This window comes from Schizosaccharomyces pombe, assembly GCF_000002945.2.
Source record: "Schizosaccharomyces pombe strain 972h- genome assembly, chromosome: II".
NCBI classification, from domain to species: domain Eukaryota; kingdom Fungi; phylum Ascomycota; class Schizosaccharomycetes; order Schizosaccharomycetales; family Schizosaccharomycetaceae; genus Schizosaccharomyces; species Schizosaccharomyces pombe.
Window position 1 is genome coordinate 4,083,695 of NC_003423.3, and position 20,292 is coordinate 4,103,986.

Here is a 20,292-nt window from a genome sequence, read left to right on the forward strand (position 1 = left end):
TTCCATTGGTTTAAGGTATTTTTTTAAAAAATTGGTACGATTGTTGTTCCTCCTGTTAGTATAAAATTTCTTGGCAAAGCCCAAAACCTTCAAAGTTGCGTCTTCTATTACTGTTTACCCGCCATTTCCTTCATTATTGCTAGTGCTCTCAAATTTCAAGCCGCTTAAAGAATAATTTAAACCCTTAATAAAACTTTCTTTTAAAACCTCCGAGTCTCAACTTTGATATTTCAGCTTTTTGGATGACTGTTACTGAAATGTGCGTGTCTTTTGAAAGAATTCTATTTATTGACGCGTTTTAGCTTTGATAATCAGCCGATATGTATCGACAATGTATGCCAGACTCTTTTTAGCCGGCTATTTCCTGTTAAACTGTCTAGTTATATTGACAAAACTATCTAGGGCTCTGGATTTATTAAAGCTGGATTCGCTGGCGATGATATTCCCAAATGCCTTTTTCCGACTTGGTATGAAGTTTATTTCTCATACTAGATACTAATATACAGTGTTGGAAGAATTAAGCATGAGCGTGTCATGCCAAGTAGTATCCAAAAAGATATGTTTGTTGGTTCTGAGGCTCAAAATCTTCGCGGGTTGCTTAAAATTCAACGTCCAATTGAACGGGGAATCATCCAAAATTGGTCCGATATGGAAGAGATTTGGAGCTATATTTATTCAGATCAACAGCTCAATACTTTACCGGAAGAACATCCCTTGCTTTTAACCGAACCTCCTTTGGCTAACATCCGAAACAAAGAAAAAATTGCAGAGTATTTTTATGAAACGTTAAACGTTCCAGCATTGAGCTTTTCCTTGCAGCCTGTATTGGCACTGTATGCCTCCGCACGTACAACTGGCATTGTTCTTGAATGTGGAGATGGCTTGACTCATAGTGTTCCTATTTATGATGGGTTTTCCATTCCATCAGCTATACAACAAGAGGAAATTGGAGGTCGTGACGTTACAGATTATTTGCAATTGCAACTTCGAAAATCTGGCCACGAACTCGTCAGCTCGGCGGAGAAAGAAATTGTCCGGGAAATTAAAGAAAAATGTTGCTACGTAGCATCTGACTTTAGATCAGAAATAGAATCATGGACTGAACACAAACCGCAGATTCATACATATCAACTCCCAGACAACCAAACTATAACTTTGGGTACAGAATGCTTTTCTGCGCCTGAGGTTTTATTCAACCCGGAAATGATGGGTTCTGAGGCGTCTGGTCTTCACATACAATTGTTCAAGTCTATTTTATTGTCCGACATCGATTTAAGGTCAACCTTATATTCAAACATTGTACTTTCTGGAGGTTCAACGTTATTGAGAGGATTTGGGGAGAGATTCATCTCTGAGTTACGTGCAATTTCTGGGAAAAAAAATCAAGTTAAAATTTATGCTTCCCCTGAACGTATGCATAATGCTTGGCTTGGCGGCTCAATATTAGCCAGTCTAAGTACATTTCGTCGGCTTTTAATTACTTCAGAGGAGTATAAAAATGATCAAAACGTAATTTTTAGGCGAAGATTTTGAAACTTAAAACGAGTATTGCAGTTTATCGCTCTTCATTTGAAACTTTTAAAACCAATATTACATTGTACCAGTCTAAAGCTTTAAAATTTGGTATATCTTTTAAACAATCAGTCTAATATTTTCAATTCACTAAGCTATACAAAAGAATACCAGCAGCTACTGAGACGTTTAATGAATCAACGTATTTATCACCGCCGGGAATTGAAACATAATGAGAACATTGCGTTAAAATGTTCGTTCTTAAACCCTCTTTATAAAGTTAGCAATAAAGGCATTCATACAATACACTTACTTTCACTTCCTAGTACAAGTATTTTCGGTTCATTCATTAGTTCTGTTTTGATTTTATGCGGGGTGTAAATTTGATCTTTGTTATCTGGCAAAGCTGGCTTGGTCCCTATGACTTTCCAACCTTTTAAAACTGAGTTCCTCAAAAAGACCATAGGATTTTTCACGTGGCTAATGTTGAAGACTTCAAGAGCTCCAGCTGAAGCTTTACTAACGACCGGTGACAAGAATGTATTATGTTTTTTTGATAATAAAATCCCTTTAGCGCCTAAAATATACTTAAACCCAATTAGAAATTTTAAATAGTAGCAAACGATAGCTTACAGCGCTTCGAATAACGGCACCCATATTTTGAGGATCTGTTATACCGTCAACGTAAACATAAAGTGGAGGATAGTTATCGGACGATGAGCTTTTACCCTCATTCAAATCATTATGTGGAGAATCCTGCCCATTTTTGTTGTTGTACTCTTCCCCAGCTGGGAAAAGTAAATCTGATATTGTTGGAACATTCAACGAGGATGCCTCCAAAACAACCCCCTAACATGTTAGTGAGAATACAAACACAAGTGCATTTTCGGTGTCTTGTAAAATCGTAAAGGGTTATGGACCACAAAAATTCTCAGAAAACGTACATTGTGAGGTCGGCATGCTGTGATTTGATTTAAATGTTCTTTATTCACACTTTTTATTGGTATTTTGTACTGTAGTTTGTTCAAAAATTCTTCAAATTCACTATGAATGTCAGCATTTTGAACATAAAGTGCTCGACATTCTCTTTTGCGCGTTGCAAGGGCATTTTTTACTGAATGCGTTCCAAATACGAATTCCGAATCCTCTTTAATTAACCGCCGCTCCTTGGACAAATGCGCTTTGGCTTTTTTGGGCACCTCGCGTGCTAAATTAACACGACTTCGTATCATTTTCGTGGTTACAAATAAGTAAAAACTTACTAGTGTCGTTTCGTAATTAGCATACACTGGATATTGTGATGTTCAAACCAAATAAGGATTTTGTACAAAAGTTTTAGTCTAAAAACACAAAATATTAGCAACTTTTACATAGTAAGCGGAAAAAGAATTAAGTATAAACTAAAAAATGAGAATTAAATTGGTTTAAATACAACATAATATTATATGATTAGACGAGAAGATTGAATAATATTTAAAACTTTAAAGAAGTTACCATCATGCACCAAAGAAATTAACTGATGTAAAAAAGTGTACAAGAGATTATGACATGAAGGGCAAAGAAATATACAAAATCATTATTCGAATAGCCAATGGATATTTAAACCGAAATGATTAATATGAAACAATATATAACCTAAAATTTAAAAAGTATATGAATATTCTTAAATATTCTAGTGCTTGTTGTGTTCAGGACGGAGAGAACGAACAACCTCACCAGCCTTCCAGATTTCCAAGTTGCGGATTTCCTCCAACTCCTTATCGTAAAGCTCACGGTAGTTGGGAGCAGAGTTGTATTCCAAGGAACGCTTAGCCTCGTTACCGTTCTCAACATTGTCATACAATTCATTAAGGACCTTCTTGTTAGCCTCAAGGAAACGAGGAGTCCAGTCAATGGCACCACGACGAGCGGTGGTAGAGCAAGCGGCAAACATGTAGTCAAGACCGTACTTGCCAATCAAGGGGTAAAGGGATTGAGTGGCCTCTTCAACAGTCTCGTTGAAAGCCTCAGCAGGGGAGTGACCACGTTCACGCAAAACTTGGTATTGAGCCAAGAAAAGACCGTTGATACCACCCATGAGACATCCACGCTCACCAACCAAATCGGAGATAACCTCCTTCTTGAAAGTGGTTTGGTAGATGAAACCGGAACCGACGGCAACAGCCAAACCAATGGCCTTTTCTTGAGCCTTACCAGTAACGTCTTGGTAAACAGCGAAGGAAGAGTTAATACCACGACCTTCCTTGAAAAGGGTACGAACGGTACGACCAGAACCCTTGGGAGCGACAAGGATAACATCAACATCCTTAGGGGGGTGAATCTTAGTTTGATCCTTGAAGATGACGGAGAAACCGTGAGAGAAGTACAAAGTCTTACCCTTGGTAATAAGGGGAGCAATCTTGGGCCAAGTCTCAGTTTGAGCGGCATCGGACAAAAGGTTCATGATGATAGAACCCTTCTTGATGGCCTCCTCGACGGGGAACAAAGTCTTACCAGGGACCCAACCGTCTTCAATAGCTTGCTTCCAGGAAGCACCATCCTTACGGACACCGACAATAACGTTCAAACCTTGATCACGAGCGTTCAAACCTTGACCATGTCCTTGAGATCCGTATCCAATGATGGCAAGAGTGTCGTTCTTGAAGTAGTCAACAAGCTTTTCACGAGGCCAGTCAGAACGCTCCCAAACGTTCTCCTTGGTACCGGCAAAGTCCATAACACGCATACCGCGAGTTTGCATCAAAGGGGCGGTCATGCGAGGCGCAAAACGCATGCTGGGGGCAGCAATGGTGCGAGCCATAACAGACATGCTACGAGTAGCCAAACGACGGCTACCCATAGTACGCAAGGCCTTCATGGCCATTCTAGAGGAATTACGGAAAGACATTTTTTACCCAAAAATTTTTGATTTGGAACTGGTGTTCTTGGCAAGTATCTCTTCTAGATATACTGAATTTCTCTCTACTGCTTTGTGACTGCTTCTTGTGCTTCCGTCTAAGTAACAGCTGATGGAAAAGAAAGATAACGTAGCGGCTTGTATTGTGTTATAAAAATGTAAACAAAACCACCAGAATACTCCTTTTTCAAGTTTAACAAGATTTTTATCATGTCCGGTGTAAAGGCACGTGAATATAGAGCTTTGTGTTCTCGAAATAAGCACTTTCATAAATGATTGACCCAGTATGTTGTGATGTAAACCATAGCTTGGATACGGTCGGTGCGTTGTTTTTCCTCATGACCGGCAAGGATCTGTCGCTAACTCTACGAACCCGGAAGAAGCAATCTTGATTTTGCCCCAGATATCCGCTTCCTAGTCCGAGTTCCAATAATCTTATCCTATGCTGTATTGCTCTCTCTTCATACCACGGTGGATTGCTACATTTGTTTTTCCATAGTATATCGAATTGTATTCTCTTTATCCACGAAATAAAACTTTCAACAAAAAAAAAACAAAATAGTTTATTAAACATTGTTTTTATAAAATCTATATATTAAACACTGAACGACTGTAAATCCCATCAACAAACGCTTCATAGAATTTTTTTTGGTGGCATTAAAAAAGAATTAGTCCCCATGTTGGAGGGGTGAGAATGTAATTTTCAAATTTCATATTGTGGCAAAGTGATTTCGCTAGATACAACTGGAATATTTCCATATACGCATCACTCTTCAAGAAGATGCATATCTATCCAAGAATCGGTTAGACGAATGCAGAAAGGGTTGAAATAGGTTTAACAAGGTTTTGGCAATTTCTATCAATGTATACTACATTTTCTTCTTTCTTAAAGAAAGGCATACAAGGAAACCATCCAGCTCAATCGCTCTCTAATTCACTGCCCGCAGGAACCTAAATTGACAAAACAATAAGAAAAGAAAGGTGGAATGAGAAGTTGAAAAGCTAACGAAAAAAACCATGTTTTGAAAATTAACATCCTTTTTAAATAAAATAGTCATAATATACGTTTCAAGCTCATTAACGAAAGTGATCGTGTTTATACATGAGGAGTTGAATCCTCAAGTTGACTAAACTAGCACACGATCTTTCTCCCCAGGCCGTTGGTCCGTAGGATACTTATACCACTGTAACACCAGGATGGTAACCAGTAGGATAACTATTGGTAAGTTATCAACAATCCTAAAAACACTTTACTTACCAGGAGGTTATGTCTTCCATTTCTCCAAAAACGCTTTCGCGGTTGGTATCATTAACTTGGGAATCAAGTCGCTCAAAGGAATTAGTTTGAGACATGATATCAATTAAATGTTCCTTTTGGAATTTTTGAATATGTGAGTTTACTTGAGTAAACTCAAGCAAAAAACCGTCGTGGCCTTCGGCCGAAATAATTTTTTCCAAGGTAGCATTGGGAAAAGATTTGGCAATTTCAACTTGTTCGTCAAATGTGAAAAGACCATCGCTTTCAATACCGAGTACGAGTACGGGTAAAGACAAATCCTTCATGACTTCCTTAGGAGAGTCTGAACCGCGTCCACGAGTAATATCATGGGTGTCCAACTTTTTAGTAATCGAAATGTAACAATTAGCATCAAAGCGACTTACAAACTTCTTCGCTTGGTAACGTAAATACGATTGCGCAGAGAAGTAAGTATTAGCAGGACGTCTTAATAACGAACTCTGGTTAAGGGAAGAACTGTCTGTAGTCTGAGAGGCACCTAAAGAAGGTAAAGACGAGACAGAAGAGGCGGGGGAATTTAAAGCACTTTCAGAAGTAGGTGATGATCCATTGGATCGACAAGGTCGTTCACGGCGATTACGGTTTCCTTCGTTGTGAACGACCCAATGTGCATTACTGGGCGTGAGAGGAGTGGGTAAACGATCTGGATAGGGGTGACGAGACGCATCAGGAACAGTACGGGCAAAGCGACGTTCGAAAGAACATTTGGAGCGATATGTCAACAAGGCAGACATACGAGCAGCTCCAAGGCCACTTACAGGCTGATCGTCTATGCCGTAGTATCCATCATTAAACTTAGGGTCAGAATATATACTCTGGCGTTGCGCTTCAGACCAGCTAATGCACCACGCGGAATGACGAAGAGAGGTAGAAATGGGAACAATTGATCGCACAAATTCCTTATCAAATGCCCACTCCAAAACCAGCATACCACCCATGGAGCCACCTACTGCCATAGCAATTTGCTTTACACCCAATCTTTGTAAAATAAGTTTATGGATGTTTACATCATCACGTATGGTTGCTAAAGGAAATTCTGGCCCATAAACACTATGAGTCTCAGCGTTCCATGTAACAGGAGAGGCGCTTCCGTATGGGCTACCAAGAGAATTAAGGCATACGATAAAGAAATGTGATGGATCAAACGCACGACCAGGACCGAGTAAAGGACCCCACCAATCTCCAGCATCAGCAGAACCACTTAAAGCATGACAAAGAAGAAGACAATTGTTTCCTTCTTTATTCAAAGTACCCCAAGTCTTGAAGGCAACGGGAACATCGTAAAGGATGTCGCCACACTCCAACGTAAATTTGGGAACAATTGCAATTTTTTGATCTGAAATAAGCTGAACAAATTTATTTTCTTGCTGAGACGGATGACAGGAGTCAGTAAAGACAATTGATTCAATCGGAGATTGAGATTCCATTTTTATCAAACGATTGATAGTCAAATTTTGAAAAAATGAAAGAAACTAAATTTTTTGATAGAACTGAGTTCTCAAAGATGTAACTAACAAAACTCAATGGTAGGAGTTTTAAATAACCAAAAAAAAATTTTTTGACAAAAGCAGATTAGTGTAAGGTTTAACACAAAGAATGAATTACTTGCTTTTGTGTTGAGTAAGCAAATACAATTAGCTTCTCTTCTTTTAAGCGTGAAAAACAAAAAATCGAAAAACCAGAAAGTTTTTACGAAAAAAAACCAAAACTAACGGTATTGCGCAGCAATAAAAATTTTAGGTTTTTTAGTACCAGGAACGGTAAGCAACTATATTTGCTAATTTGTTAAATTCCAAAGTTACCCAAAAACACTTGAATACCAAGATTTTTTTTCCTATTCGGTTATGGTGAAAGGAGAAGTGGTAAGTTTATAAACTTTTATCTCAACCTAATTTAACGGTCTGCTTAGTATTTTGTTAGACAACATTAATTGAACGGTAATCAATAACCGAGTTTGGTATACGGGTACTTCATAATATGCTATTCAAACAACGAGACTTTTTTGTTATCTTATATAAATATAACAGTTTTAACCGTAATTTCAGTAAAATCATGTATGAAAAGGATGAATTTATTAAAAAAATTACAAAGGCTAATGTTTTATAAAAAGTCATTTCATGGATCAGGACTCTGCGAGATCAACTTTCGAAGATAAACGAATCGATAAGGAAAAGGTGTAATAATGTTAAATAAACAGGCGCTTGGTCTAAATAATGATTACTTGCTAGTTTCCTTAAATTTACAATTAATTGACTTGAAGCCAATTTTAAACAAGTGTTTTCAACGTTAAGTGTTTTAGTTTATCAATTTACAAATGAAGGAATACTCAAGACATATTTTATGACCCAGCCAAACCTGTAGTTCATCCTATTCAAAAAGGTTAAGGCAATTGAACAACTTGCGCCCTTAATACTAAGTAGCCGTAAGATATATCATACGATGTTCCATGAAAAAATATTTATATCCACGCAGAATTACAGTCATGTAAGTTTTTTAGGAAAGAGTAAAGGCACCTATTCTTTTAATACAATGTCTCCCAAATAGTCAAAATAATTATATAATTATAACAAGTATGCTTGACTTTTGTGATCTATCAGAAGTTGAGCAACAATGAGAGTCTATTGTAATCGATATGTCTATGCTTAATTGCTTGTAAAAGTAGACATTTTAAGTTGTTGACTGCTACTCACCAACTCGTACTAAAAAATTCGTCTGCTATGACTAAACGATTACTGTTGTCCAGTCCAGTCGGCAGTTAGCCAGAGCCAAACACAAATAATCCCACCGCATGCTTTGTAACTGCAAAAGCTCGGATTTCATTAAAAAATAGCTTAGAGTATAAACGGAGTGGAGTAATTTTTTTTTTGAATGAGTTATTTCTTCCAATATCATAAATCTTAACCCTTCTGCTTTTTGCATAGTTACGACATGGTAGTATACATCGTTTTATACACCTGCCTTGCGGGATTTATCCTTTTGTTCTTGGTAAGCAATATTAGCTAGCATGCTTCTCATTCATGTCCACCCGTCGGTAAATAAGGTCGTTGCGGGCAGAACCTGTTTAGTTTATCTGTACTTTCGATTTTTTGATGTGACATTAGACCAAATTTTTCCCCGAATATTCATTAACCCAAATATAGGTTTACTATTATTTAACTCATTCTCATTGCCCGAGGAAGCAACTGGAAGGAGAGGAAACATGTGTATTCATTGAGAACGGTCAAAAAAAAAGTTTGACTCTTGAGAAGTGGAGCACTTCTGATAATATACAAATAACGGTCATTGTTCCCGCGTATAATGAGTCTAAACGAATCGGAAACATGCTCCAAGAGACAGTCGATCACTTGGAAAAATATTATCGTTCCTCTTCTTCAGCAGGACAACGTCGGTGGGAGATCCTTATAGTTGACGACGAGAGTAAGGATACGACGGTGAATGCAGTGCTAGAGTTTTCTAACAAACTGGATTTGCGGGATCATTTACGAGTTTGCTCACTCAAACGGAATCGTGGTAAAGGCGGTGCGGTAACTTGGGGCATGTTGTACGCTAGAGGTCAATATGCAATTTTTGCTGATGCAGATGGTGCTTCTCAATTTTCTGATTTGGAGCTCCTTTTTAAAAATATGCCACCCGGACCAAGGGGTGGTGTCGTTGTTGGCTCGCGTGCTCATATGGTGAACACGGCTGCAGTAGTAAAGCGCTCATTTATTAGGAACTTTTTGATGCACTGTTTTCACAAACTTTTACAAATCTTAGGGATCAGGGAGATTGGCGATACGCAATGTGGCTTCAAGCTTTTTTCTCGTGAGGCATATCAAAGTATTTTCCCTCGTATGCATGTTGAAGGATGGATTTTTGATATTGAAGTATTAACACTTGCTCGTTTTTTCGGTTTACCTATCATTGAAGTTCCCATTACTTGGCATGAAGTTGGCGGTAGTAAAATGACTCTCTTGAAAGACAGTATTTCAATGGCAATCGATTTGTTGGTAATTCGGTTGAACTATACATTTGGTATATGGGAAAGGCCCTCGGCTAAGCGTATTACTTAATTGGACGTATTGTTGTGGATGTTATTGTTCATTATACATTTTTCCTGAGATATAATTAAATTATGAGAGATACATAAGAATTTTTAGGCGGTTCGTTTCCTATTACTCTTTGTTCCTTTTTTATTGATTGTTTTATCTCCAAGCGGAATATTCTATCTTTGAGTAAGCGATTTTCTACTTGCTCGATTTTTTTTCAATGTTGTAAATACTTCTCATTTCCCCATATATGTACTTATGACGTTCTTTTTATGAAAAATTACTTGACTAATAAATTTACTAATTAAATTCTTTTTAATATTCACAGTTCGTGGTAGTAAGGAACATAATAGATGTATTGTTATTATTACGCAGCTGTTAGTTTTCAACCGAGTCTCTAGCCAAAACTCAACTTTTTTGTATATATGCAACCACAAGAACATATTTACCTAGGTTTGGTTTTCAACGTTGTTGCGTGTGTATCCGTCTATATTTATTGTAAAGTCAGCATCAATAAATCTTAGCAAGATGAAACTAAATAATTTTCATAACATGAAGTACGAAACAGAAAAATAGTTCCGTCCATTTAAACTTCAGCATTAGCAATAGTAAATTAAATGGTTTACCTACCCATTATTCAACTTGCCATAGCAAATTTGAATACAGCGCTATTGCGTATAGCTTCTTTAAAAAAATATAGCACTATCTAGCGTGATAAAAATATAATGAGTTATACTGCAAATGAGATTTTTTGATTTTATCAGTGAGACAACGCAGTATAATTATCAGCAGTAATAAAACCGAAATCAAGATAATCAGAGCGATTACAATTTTCTTTTTTCAACTACATATTCCACACGGGAGGAAGAAATTAACGCTCCTTCAAGTGTCAGCTCATTTACCAACTATTAAAAAAATATTTGGAAAAAGACTGGTTCAAAAATAGTTATTAAATACTCCTTTAACTATTATTCCTTTCCTTTTCAATTATTTGCAACTCCCTTGAGCTAACATTCGCAAATTTTTATAGATTCGTTCAATTGTAAAAATTTCATTTGTTTTGGTTTAATAAACTTCTGAATTTGAAAACCGAATTTATTATAGAATTTTTTCGTATTTTCTGAATCGTTCGGTTTCCTTTAGACTTATATTTTGTTCGGTTTTATATATTTCCATTCCCTCCTAAGTCTACGCTTGAATCGTTTTCTTTTTTTTCAAAAATGTTGCGATTTTTGAAACCATTCCCTTTGAGATTTGGTAAAAGATTTTATTCTAAGGTTCCTCCTGTCACCAATCACGAGCGTATTTTACCAAAGCAACCTTCTTTTCCTACAGCTCCTGCGCAAAACGAGATTGCCACCCTCACGATTCGCAATGGTCCTATCTTTCACGGCACTTCCTTTGGTGCCAACAGAAATGTATCTGGTGAAGCTGTTTTCACCACTTCTCCTGTCGGCTACGTTGAGTCATTGACTGACCCTTCTTACAAGCAGCAAATTCTAATTTTCACTCAACCATTGATCGGAAATTATGGTGTCCCCGATTGTAAAAAGCGCGATGAAAATGGTCTTTTGCGACACTTTGAATCACCTCATATCCAGTGTGCTGGTGTCGTTGTCAACGATTATGCCACCAAATACTCCCACTGGACTGCAGTTGAGTCGCTCGGTGAATGGTGTGCTCGTGAAGGAGTTGCTGCAATCACCGGTGTCGACACTCGTGCCATCGTTACTTTCTTGCGTGAACAAGGAAGTAGTTTGGCAAAGATCAGTATTGGTGAAGAGTACGACGCCAACGACGACGAAGCGTTTATCAATCCTGAAGAAGTGAATTTAGTTAGCCAGGTTTCCACCCGTGAGCCTTTCTTCGTCAGTGGCGGAGATGGCATGTTGAACATTGCCGTTATTGACTGTGGTGTCAAGGAAAACATTCTTCGTTCTTTGGTTTCTCGTGGTGCTAGTGTTACCGTTTTCCCCTTTGATTATCCTATTCAAAATGTTGCTAGCAATTACGATGGCATATTTTTGACTAACGGCCCAGGTGATCCAACCCATCTTACCAAAACCGTTAACAATCTTCGTGAGTTGATGAATACTTACAATGGTCCAATTATGGGCATTTGTATGGGTCATCAGCTTCTCGCTCTTTCCACAGGTGCTAAGACTATTAAACTTAAATATGGTAACCGTGGCCATAATATTCCCGCATTAGACATTGCTTCTGGTAACTGCCATATTACTTCTCAAAACCACGGTTACGCTGTGGATGCATCTACTCTCCCAGCTGAGTGGAAGGCTACTTGGACTAATTTGAATGATCAATCTAACGAAGGTATTGCCCATGTTTCTCGTCCTATTTCTTCTGTCCAATTCCACCCTGAAGCTCGTGGTGGCCCTATGGATACCTTCTATCTTTTTGACAACTATATCAAGGAGGCCATCAAATATCAAAAGTCTCGTACGGCTTAAATTTTTGGAATCTTGGGGGTTTTGTTTTCCTTTTTTACCTTTTAGAGGTTATTAATTGTTTATACCTTTGTTTGTTCATTTTTGAAGGTTGTTGTTAATTCGTAAAATTGTTTTTTAAATTAATGCATTTAACGCAATATTCAGTACAATGCAACAAGCTTTTCTTTTTGTTCATTTTACATCTAATGCTTTTGAGCTATGATTTCTAAAAAAGATATAAACTTGTAGTTTAGACAATTCGAATATTACAAAATGCTATTTACAATCAATTCAGCCTACAGTGCTTAAAAACTTTACTTCATTTGGTTCAGCAGAACGGGATCGCAAATTAGCATCATGTTATTGCACAAAGTTAGTAGTACGGAATTGCAAATATTATCTTTTTAATGTCAGGTTAAAATGACTGATAATTATAATTTATGTCTAGAGTATAAGACAATGGGTAAATTGAATGACAGCACTTCATATGTTTTGAAGTTTCGTAAGCTCTAAAATACTTCATACCGTAAATTCGCTTTCCCAACTTTTCTAAATTACTTACTAAAACCCCAATTTTGCCATGTTATAGCGAAGAATAACGCACACTGCCGTTGAGAGCTTAAAGAAAATACGAATTAACTATACAATGGTTTTTTTTAGTGCTTAGTAAAAAAATCGTTTTCCTTGTTTCACTAAAATAATTTATCAAAATCGTTTAAAATAAGAGCACATCTCTTATCGTCGCTGTAATATTGTTTAAAAAAAAAAAGCTCTCAATTTTGCTCATTTTCATTATCATAGTTATCAAAATATTTTCGATTCTCGGTCCGAAATTTTTTTCTAATCCTATTCATATTACTTTTTGCATAACCTTATTCTAAATCCCATTATTGCTATTTAATTGATCTTGCGAAAATTGAGCATTTTCGCCTTTTATTCAAATTTTCGCAATATTAACGCACGTGAAAATTTTGCGTTTCTAAAATACGAATAACGATATAAAACGTGGAACAGTCGAGAAATTTATATCATCGACTTTGCATTTTTTTTTCTCCACCAGCACCACCACTATGCTGTATGTATCGAATTTACCAGTAGGTACTTCTAGCAGTGCTATTCATGCGCTGTTTTCGGCCTATGGTAACGTTAAGGATATTTGGATGCTTTCACCGGACAATTCGGCTATTGTGAGCTACGAATCTTTGAGTTCTGCGATAGTAGCACGAGACGCATTGCATAATCGTCCAGTTTTCGAAAATCACGGTCCTGTTCAGGTTATGCTTGCTAAACCTTCTTCGAATTATGAGCCTGGTAACATTACTGCAGCTGTTTCACCTCCTGCGTCGACCTCTTCTAAAGACGGGGTAGTTTGCTCTCCAACTTCTACGGGTGCTAGTCAACTGTTAAAGAGTCGCGTAGATATATTAGAGGTTGCCAGGCAGTTTGAGATGCGCATTAATCTTGACATAGTTGATTCTATGATTGCTAGTGCGATCGAAAACAACAAAGTTGCTACTGAAATCCTTCCACCTGTCGAGACTCTTAGATCTCGACAATTCGAAGCATCCAAACTTCGCGAAATTCGTAAAAACATAGATAGTGGATTTTATACCCAAGAGGAAATTGAGGTAATTGCTCGCAGTATGCTGGATGATGTTGCGGAGCTCTCAAGTGACTATTTAGGAAACACCGTTGTTCAAAAGTTCTTTGAATACTGTTCGGATCCTATTAAAGAGGCTATGTTAGAGCGAATTGCTCCGTATTTGGCTGCTATTGGTATTCATAAAAATGGTACCTGGGCTGCTCAAAAGATAATTGATGTTGCATCTACTGAGAAGCAAATGGATCTCATCGTAAAGCATCTTCGTCCTTATACAGCGCTTCTTTATTTTGACCAATTTGGTAATTATGTTGCTCAATGTTGCCTTCGTTTCAAATATCCCAAAAATACGTTTTTGTTTGAAGTCATGGCTAGGCATTGTTGTGAAATTGGTCAAAGTCGCTTTGGTGCTAGAGCCATTCGTGCTTGTCTTGAGAATGAGAACGCCACCTTTGAGCAGCAAGCTTTGGTAGTTGCTTCGATTATCATAAACTCCCATCTTCTTGCTACTAATTCCAATGGTATGCTGCTACTCACTTGGCTTCTCGATAATTCTTTCTTTAGAAATAGGCACCGCTTGTTAGCAATTCACTTAGCTACCCATTTGCATACAACCTGTACTCATAAGCTTGCATCAACTCTTATTTTTAAATTAATTAATAATAAGCAAGAACCTGAGTCACGAAATCTGTTGCTTAAAAATCTCTTTTTTTCAGAAAAAGACAATGTGCTTACTTACATACTGCAAGATCAGGCCGTTGGTCCTTCCTTTATCCACAAGGTGATTACATACCCTTCCATTGGCCGTGAATTTCTTGCCCAATTTCACCTTGTGATTAAAAGAGTGTTAATTAATATTCATGCTCAACCGAACGCTGTTTATTGTAGACTGATGGAAGAAGTGGGTATGACAAGCAAGAGTATCTCTCCCTCTTTGAGTGGTATTTCTGCTCCCTCTGCTAGTGTTGATTCCTCAGCTAGTCGTTTAGCTCGTGATTTTGGATCTCTTTCTTTGTCTTCTAACAGCTTGTTGGGAAGCCTCGGTGGTCTAGAATCAACTCCAGCGTACCCTTCATACCCTTCGCACATACCCCTGGGCACTGCTTCTCTTCCCTTGAAGGGTAATTTATACCAAATTTCTCGTAGTGATGATATCAAGTCTGGAGCTCCCGTTTTAGATACCTCTTCGCTTGTAAATCCCACTTTGGCAAAGTCAGCGAGTTTGAATAACTCCTCTCTTCTCAACCCATCTTCGTCTTTACTTCGTCGTGAGGTTCCCGCCGGAAAATTAACTATGCCTGCATATCCCTACACTACCCAGTTAATGAATCATACCGCCGGAGCTGACTATGGCTTACCTCGTCTATCATCTAAACTTCCCCAGGTGTTCCCTGGTAATTACCCTCGTCTTCAGCAATCGTTGTTCCCTCGTCAAGGGGAATTGCGCTTCAATTAGTCCTTCGTTAAAAAATACTGACGTTAGACATAAGTGCCCTTCGCTTTATATGTCTTTGTATATATTCACATTTGTCGTCATGGTTGTTATTGTGTTTGTGAATTAATACGTATTCGCTTCATTTTTTAATGTCCTTTGTTATCGAATCATTCTTTGTTCGCTAATGTTGTTTATCGTTTTTCCTATTATACTTAAGTGTAATGTTTTTGGGAATATAGTACTACTTGTGCCATATTCCTTTCCATTCTTTGAAATTATTTCCTTAACGCAAACGCTCTTTGCCAATTAATTAATATTGAAAACTTTTTCGCCGCTTTGTGTTTTTCATTTGAATGGTTTGGATATCGTCTACAACTAAGTAGTGCATACCACCCATGCATTGCCAGTAATTGGTTATTTCATCTACCCTTTGATGGTTTTATATTTCTAATATGTATAAGCTGATTTCTTAATTCTGCCATACGTTTAACCATGAAGGAATTTATTTACTACTTATTTCATATCTTTCGGGCGCGAACGTGACCACGCAAATGCACGGAAGATTTTTGTTTTTATTTTTTATTCTGTTATTTTATAAACTTTATTGGGTTTTGTTTTCACTTATTGTTTTCTAATTCTAATATGTTTATGCATTCATCAAACATTAAGCATGAACGTTGTGGTCTAAACCATTCTCTTTTCAGAAGATGCCACAACTTCTATTATGGAAAATCTAAAAAAAAAGAATTATGATGATGTTTACGGGTTAGAAAAAGATTTCTTCATTTTTTTGGATTGGTGAATTTTGAGTAAAATCAACTATATCTTAGCTAATGATTGTCTTCGCCAATTTCAATCATGAAGTCAGAGTCTTTTTATTACCATGCCTTTATTTTCTTTTGGAGTCCTATTTTTGTTTGTATAATTATTACTGTACCGTTGATTGAATTTATATCCAGGGAGATTATTCGGGTTATGTTAAGTTTATTGGAACGTTCATTTAACGCACTCTTTAAGCTTCCGAATGCTTGAGTTTTTTAATTTGCCATAGAAAAAAGTTTTAATTTTAAAAAAAAAAAAGCTTTACAATAAAAATAATTATTTTGTTTCTCATATACGTACCTTTTCAACCTAACCTTAAATAACAATTCGATTCGACACAATATCAATAAACAAATGTTTTATGTGATAGCAATCCTTGTAATTAATGATTACTGACATAGAAATGCAGTATATGTTTATTCTGTTGGAACAAGTGAAGTGACCTAAGTTAGAATGGGATCTACTCCTATGTTTCCTTTTCTGGAGTTAGCTGTAGCAAAAAACACACGATATTCTAAATGCACAAATAGTTAACCAAATTCCTAAGACAAAAAAAAACGTTCTAGCATTATATAGTTTATTCACGAATTCAGTTTTAGTGATTTGGATATTTATTCGTTTTTTCATACGGTACTATAGTGTTTCAATATCGATTCTCAAATTAAAATAAAGAACTCGTAATAGAAACAATCATTGTTAACTAAATGTTAATTCCAAAAACTTTTTACATTTGATATTCAGTTATTTGTAATTAAGAACACATTTAGGACAGCCGAACGTAGTACAGTATTTATGAAACAGGGCTTGACAAAAACCAAAAATTAAATTTTGTTCCATACTAGGAATTTAATGTCTGTGGCTATTAAGTTCACTGTTAAAATAAACGATGGCTCTTTAAGAAGGCAGCAAACTCGACACGTATTCTTAAGTCCTGCTGCTTTGAATCGTCTTAAGCTTTCTCCGTCACAAGTAATTTATTTGAAACATAAAGGCGGTGAAGCTGTTGGAATAACCCAATCAGTTAAGGGAAATGGAATAGGTCCATTTGAAATATTAATTAGTCCTTTATTGGCGAAATGGGCAAACTTGAAGGCCTTCCAGCGAGTTAACATTTCACAATATGTACACCCTTTAAAAGAAGCTGAAGGAATCAAAATTGTTGCTTCATTGAGTAGCAATAATGAACCTATACCAGAGTCCTTAATAAGGAAAGAATTGCTAGAAATAAGGTATCTTCATCCAGGCATGATTGTTATGGGTGAATCACCGATGAATATGGCAAAGAGTGGTAGCAAAAATCTCAGCTCAGAGAATATGGCTACGGAAATTTTTGAAATAAATTCAGGTTTATCTGCGCAATCGGGTACTGAAGTAGGGTCCTCTCAATCTTCTCCCTCCGTGAATGAATCTGAACCAAAAGCAACAGAAGATCTCGATGAGCTTTCTCCCGGCTCTTATAAAGTTAAAGAAATTCACATTCGTTCTCCTTCAAACCTTATAGAAGCAATTTCTGATATGTCTTTAGATGAGCCTCGTATTTACAAATTTACGGCAGCTTCCAGTATGGAAATTGAAACACCTGATTTATTAAAATTACCTCATGAAGACAGAACTCAGTCTGCATACAACCAAGGAAGTGAAGAGACTCAAAACTTCGACGGTCCTCCTTCTGCAGTAACATTTTCGTCGATTGGTGGTTTACAAGCCCAAATCGCCCAAATTCGTGACATTGTAGAACTTCCGTTTCAAAATCCCGAACTTTTTAAGTTTTTTAATATTATGCCTCCTCGGGGTGTTCTGTTATATGGTCCTCCAGGTACTGGCAAAACGATGGTTATGCGGGCTGTTGCTGCAGAAGCAAATGCACAAGTGTTTACGATCGATGGTCCTTCTGTGGTCGGAAAGTACCTTGGAGAAACTGAGTCTAGGCTTCGAAAAATATTTGAAGACGCACGGGCGCATCAACCTTCAATCATTTTTATAGACGAAATTGACGCACTGGCTCCCAAACGAACGGAGGACGTAAGTGAAGCGGAGAGTAGAGCTGTTGCTACTTTGTTGACTCTATTAGATGGAATGGCTAATGCCGGAAAAGTTGTTGTTATTGCTGCTACAAACCGACCTAACTCTATTGATGAAGCACTTCGACGACCCGGACGTTTAGAGAAAGAAATCGAAATCGGTATTCCTGATAAAAGCGCCCGATTAGATATCATTAAACTGTTGTTATCAGGTGTTCCTAATGAAATTAATGATGCTCAATTGGAAGATCTAGCCTCACGAACGCACGCTTATGTTGGTGCAGACCTAGCAGCTGTTGTTCGTGAGGCTGCTTTAAGAGCTATAAAAAGGACAATTTCACTACAAAAGGACACTTCGGGATTAGACATTTTCGGTGCGGTGCAGATGGACGATTTGGAGTTTGCTTTATCGTCTGTCCGACAAAGTGCTATGAGAGAGTTTATGATGGAATCGCCCAATGTACATTGGTCAGATATTGGAGGACAAGAAGAGGTGAAACAGAAACTAAAAGAATCAGTAGAATGGCCTTTAACTCATGGCGAAACCTTCTCACGATTGGGTGTTCGACCTCCGAAAGGCGTACTTCTTTACGGGCCTCCTGGTTGTTCAAAAACAATCACGGCCAAAGCCATCGCAACAGAGACTGGATTGAATTTTATTGCTGTCAAAGGACCAGAACTATTTGATAAGTTCGTTGGTGAAAGTGAACGAGCCGTTAGGCAAGTTTTTCAAAAAGCAAGACAAGCCAGTCCATCAGTTATATTTTTTGATGAAATAGATGCTTTGACTGCGAATCGAGGAGAAGACAATAGTAGCGACCGGGTAGTTGCAGCTTTACTGAATGAATTAGATGGGATTGAAGCGCTTAGGAATGTACTTGTGCTTGCTGCTACAAACCGCCCTGATATGATTGATCCGGCACTTATGCGACCAGGTCGCTTGGATCGCTTGCTTTACGTTGGACCACCAAATTTTGAAGCAAGAAAGCAAATTGTGAAGATACAAGCTGAAAAAATGAAGTTTGCAGAGGATGTAGACTTGGATTTGATTGCGGAAAAAACGGAAGGATGCTCAGGAGCGGAAGTCGTGGCTCTTTGTCAGGAAGCTGGTCTGATAGCTATGCACGAGGATTTGGAAGCGAAAGAAATATGTCAAGCTCACTTTAAAACAGCATTATTGGCATTGCGGAAAGCCATAACCCGAGATATGCTTGAGTATTATGCATCGTTTTCAGAAAGTGTTACTAGCATTTCCTGAGAAAAAATATTATTGATATTAGGGGTTTCATTGTTTATTAATATAATACTTTTTTTCTGTGGTTTTAGTGTATTGTAGATGACATGTGTGGTTAATAAACTTCGAGTGTTTACAAAGCTAGAAATGTTACAAGTGATTGCAGAACGAAATTCACAATACATTATACATTATGCTCAATTTACTTCTACTGCACATTATCAGCATTACAAAAAATAGACCATTTCACTAAAAAAATATTGAGAGATGTAAAAAGTCATAAAACTCGTCAATTTATTTTTAAAGAGAAACATTGATATGTACTAACGTAACATGGAAGCGACAAATAGTCCACAGAAAGTGACATCGGCGATACAGTGCAGAAAAGTTAACGATATACATACGTTTTGCCTTTCTTTTGTTAGAAAAAAAGGAGAGGCACGGCCTCGTCTTAGTCGTCTCCCATGATTATCCGCTGCAGACATCTACTTCAAAAAACCCTTCAACTTGGTGATAATTTCATCTTGTGAGGAGGATGAGTTTTCAATTTCACCGAGAGTTTCCAAAACACGACCACCACTTGCACTGTTGATCTTGTTCAAAATAGCAAGTTTCTCGCTGGTGCTACCAGGAAACATATCGCTGATTTTCTTCATGGTCTGAGCCTGTTTCACTTGCTTTTCTGCACCCAAAGCAGAGCTCAAAAAGTCATTAGACTTTTCGCCTCCCTCCTTGTTGCTACCACCACTCAAGTTGTTCATAAAGTTCTGCATAACGGAAGTTGGAATTAAGGGCAGATAGATTCAAAGTTTAGTAAGTTATCAGTCTTGCAACGTTGTAGAAGATGATATCCTGAGCTAGACACCCATATATATATATATATGTGTATCTACAATACTCTTGTTACTCCCCAAACACCAATTCGTCAAAAGTAGCCGATGATTTCAGTATGAAGTGATTTATGGGTAACCCATCTCATACCAATTATTTGAAACCACTT

The 20,292-nt window shown here is 37.4% G+C and overlaps 9 protein-coding genes and 14 long non-coding RNA genes across 23 annotated transcripts; 12 read left to right on the top strand and 11 right to left on the bottom strand.

The window, feature by feature from the left end:
• Window positions 1-242: 242 nt before the first annotated feature.
• Window positions 243-1,814, top strand: arp1 (centractin family actin-like protein Arp1; the record flags this gene model as incomplete). The annotated part of the gene is made up of 4 exons (NM_001022628.3): window positions 243-259; window positions 303-333; window positions 403-467; window positions 507-1,814. The coding sequence occupies 4 exons, from the start codon at window positions 243-245 to the stop codon at window positions 1,531-1,533; spliced, it is 1,140 nt and encodes a 379-aa protein (NP_596704.1). The 3' UTR covers window positions 1,534-1,814.
• mrm1 (ribose methyltransferase) lies at window positions 1,655-2,899 on the bottom strand (the record flags this gene model as incomplete). The annotated part of the gene is made up of 4 exons (NM_001022629.2): window positions 2,457-2,899; window positions 2,146-2,361; window positions 1,826-2,099; window positions 1,655-1,782 (listed from the first exon to the last, which is right to left on the bottom strand). Exons 1-4 carry the CDS (start codon window positions 2,742-2,744, stop codon window positions 1,655-1,657), a joined length of 906 nt encoding a protein of 301 aa, NP_596705.1. The 5' UTR covers window positions 2,745-2,899.
• Window positions 1,859-2,058, top strand: SPOM_SPNCRNA.6426. Its single transcript, NR_195775.1, has one exon. It is a non-coding gene; the product is annotated as a non-coding RNA (long non-coding RNA).
• Window positions 2,247-2,939, top strand: SPOM_SPNCRNA.6427. Its single transcript, NR_195776.1, has one exon. It is a non-coding gene; the product is annotated as a non-coding RNA (long non-coding RNA).
• Window positions 2,940-2,978: 39 nt separating this feature from the next.
• Window positions 2,979-4,438, bottom strand: ilv5 (acetohydroxyacid reductoisomerase). The gene has a single exon (NM_001022630.4). It carries the CDS (start codon window positions 4,397-4,399, stop codon window positions 3,185-3,187), a length of 1,215 nt encoding a protein of 404 aa, NP_001018845.2. The 5' UTR covers window positions 4,400-4,438; the 3' UTR covers window positions 2,979-3,184.
• A 13-nt stretch (window positions 4,439-4,451) lies between these two features.
• SPOM_SPNCRNA.1666 lies at window positions 4,452-4,953 on the top strand. The gene has a single exon (NR_150562.1). It is a non-coding gene; the product is annotated as a non-coding RNA (long non-coding RNA).
• Window positions 4,954-4,991: 38 nt separating this feature from the next.
• On the bottom strand, window positions 4,992-7,554 carry met6 (homoserine O-acetyltransferase Met6). The gene is made up of 2 exons (NM_001022631.3): window positions 5,667-7,554; window positions 4,992-5,624 (listed from the first exon to the last, which is right to left on the bottom strand). The coding sequence occupies exons 1-2, from the start codon at window positions 7,130-7,132 to the stop codon at window positions 5,585-5,587; spliced, it is 1,506 nt and encodes a 501-aa protein (NP_596706.2). The 5' UTR covers window positions 7,133-7,554; the 3' UTR covers window positions 4,992-5,584.
• On the top strand, window positions 5,194-7,162 carry SPOM_SPNCRNA.6428. The gene has a single exon (NR_195777.1). It is a non-coding gene; the product is annotated as a non-coding RNA (long non-coding RNA).
• Window positions 7,555-7,788: 234 nt separating the features above from the next.
• Window positions 7,789-8,248, top strand: SPOM_SPNCRNA.6429. Its single transcript, NR_195778.1, has one exon. It is a non-coding gene; the product is annotated as a non-coding RNA (long non-coding RNA).
• SPOM_SPNCRNA.6430 lies at window positions 8,150-9,625 on the bottom strand. Its single transcript, NR_195779.1, has one exon. It is a non-coding gene; the product is annotated as a non-coding RNA (long non-coding RNA).
• On the top strand, window positions 8,463-10,058 carry alg5 (dolichyl-phosphate beta-glucosyltransferase Alg5). Its single transcript, NM_001022632.3, has 2 exons — window positions 8,463-8,690; window positions 8,846-10,058. The coding sequence occupies exons 1-2, from the start codon at window positions 8,634-8,636 to the stop codon at window positions 9,755-9,757; spliced, it is 969 nt and encodes a 322-aa protein (NP_596707.1). The 5' UTR covers window positions 8,463-8,633; the 3' UTR covers window positions 9,758-10,058.
• A 19-nt stretch (window positions 10,059-10,077) lies between these two features.
• Window positions 10,078-10,368, bottom strand: SPOM_SPNCRNA.6431. Its single transcript, NR_195780.1, has one exon. It is a non-coding gene; the product is annotated as a non-coding RNA (long non-coding RNA).
• Window positions 10,369-10,546: 178 nt separating this feature from the next.
• SPOM_SPNCRNA.6432 lies at window positions 10,547-12,233 on the bottom strand. The gene has a single exon (NR_195781.1). It is a non-coding gene; the product is annotated as a non-coding RNA (long non-coding RNA).
• arg5 (arginine specific carbamoyl-phosphate synthase subunit Arg5) lies at window positions 10,576-12,598 on the top strand. The gene has a single exon (NM_001022633.3). It carries the CDS (start codon window positions 10,954-10,956, stop codon window positions 12,199-12,201), a length of 1,248 nt encoding a protein of 415 aa, NP_596708.1. The 5' UTR covers window positions 10,576-10,953; the 3' UTR covers window positions 12,202-12,598.
• Window positions 12,473-12,819, bottom strand: SPOM_SPNCRNA.6433. Its single transcript, NR_195782.1, has one exon. It is a non-coding gene; the product is annotated as a non-coding RNA (long non-coding RNA).
• A 35-nt stretch (window positions 12,820-12,854) lies between these two features.
• On the top strand, window positions 12,855-13,175 carry SPOM_SPNCRNA.6434. Its single transcript, NR_195783.1, has one exon. It is a non-coding gene; the product is annotated as a non-coding RNA (long non-coding RNA).
• SPOM_SPNCRNA.6435 lies at window positions 12,936-13,147 on the bottom strand. Its single transcript, NR_195784.1, has one exon. It is a non-coding gene; the product is annotated as a non-coding RNA (long non-coding RNA).
• Window positions 13,176-13,235: 60 nt separating the features above from the next.
• Window positions 13,236-16,380, top strand: puf1 (RNA-binding protein). The gene has a single exon (NM_001022634.3). The coding sequence runs from the start codon at window positions 13,251-13,253 to the stop codon at window positions 15,234-15,236; it is 1,986 nt and encodes a 661-aa protein (NP_596709.1). The 5' UTR covers window positions 13,236-13,250; the 3' UTR covers window positions 15,237-16,380.
• SPOM_SPNCRNA.6436 lies at window positions 13,334-13,700 on the bottom strand. Its single transcript, NR_195785.1, has one exon. It is a non-coding gene; the product is annotated as a non-coding RNA (long non-coding RNA).
• On the bottom strand, window positions 16,246-19,399 carry SPOM_SPNCRNA.1667. The gene has a single exon (NR_150563.1). It is a non-coding gene; the product is annotated as a non-coding RNA (long non-coding RNA).
• Window positions 16,844-19,530, top strand: SPOM_SPBC56F2.07C (ribosome biogenesis factor recycling AAA family ATPase). The gene has a single exon (NM_001022635.3). It carries the CDS (start codon window positions 16,887-16,889, stop codon window positions 19,314-19,316), a length of 2,430 nt encoding a protein of 809 aa, NP_596710.1. The 5' UTR covers window positions 16,844-16,886; the 3' UTR covers window positions 19,317-19,530.
• An 88-nt stretch (window positions 19,531-19,618) lies between these two features.
• Window positions 19,619-20,269, top strand: SPOM_SPNCRNA.6437. The gene has a single exon (NR_195786.1). It is a non-coding gene; the product is annotated as a non-coding RNA (long non-coding RNA).
• tam13 lies at window positions 19,778-20,138 on the bottom strand (the record flags this gene model as incomplete). The annotated part of the gene is made up of 1 exon (NM_001355835.2): window positions 19,778-20,138. Exon 1 carries the CDS (start codon window positions 20,063-20,065, stop codon window positions 19,778-19,780), a length of 288 nt encoding a protein of 95 aa, NP_001343174.1. The 5' UTR covers window positions 20,066-20,138.
• Window positions 20,270-20,292: the final 23 nt, after the last annotated feature.

Excerpts from the sequence above, each read along its gene's own strand:
- alg5 (NM_001022632.3), top strand. The coding sequence starts at position 8,634 with ATGGTAGTATACATCGTTTTATACACCTGCCTTGCGGGATTTATCCTT. Across the intron at positions 8,691-8,845 it reads GATTTATCCTTTTGTTCTTG|GTTTACTATTATTTAACTCA; the intron begins GTAAGCAATATT and ends ACCCAAATATAG.
- SPOM_SPBC56F2.07C (NM_001022635.3), top strand. The coding sequence starts at position 16,887 with ATGTCTGTGGCTATTAAGTTCACTGTTAAAATAAACGATGGCTCTTTA.
- ilv5 (NM_001022630.4), bottom strand. The coding sequence starts at position 4,399 with ATGTCTTTCCGTAATTCCTCTAGAATGGCCATGAAGGCCTTGCGTACT.
- puf1 (NM_001022634.3), top strand. The coding sequence starts at position 13,251 with ATGCTGTATGTATCGAATTTACCAGTAGGTACTTCTAGCAGTGCTATT.
- arg5 (NM_001022633.3), top strand. The coding sequence starts at position 10,954 with ATGTTGCGATTTTTGAAACCATTCCCTTTGAGATTTGGTAAAAGATTT.
- met6 (NM_001022631.3), bottom strand. The coding sequence starts at position 7,132 with ATGGAATCTCAATCTCCGATTGAATCAATTGTCTTTACTGACTCCTGT. Across the intron at positions 5,625-5,666 it reads ATGGAAGACATAACCTCCTG|TTATCCTACTGGTTACCATC; the intron begins GTAAGTAAAGTG and ends ACTTACCAATAG.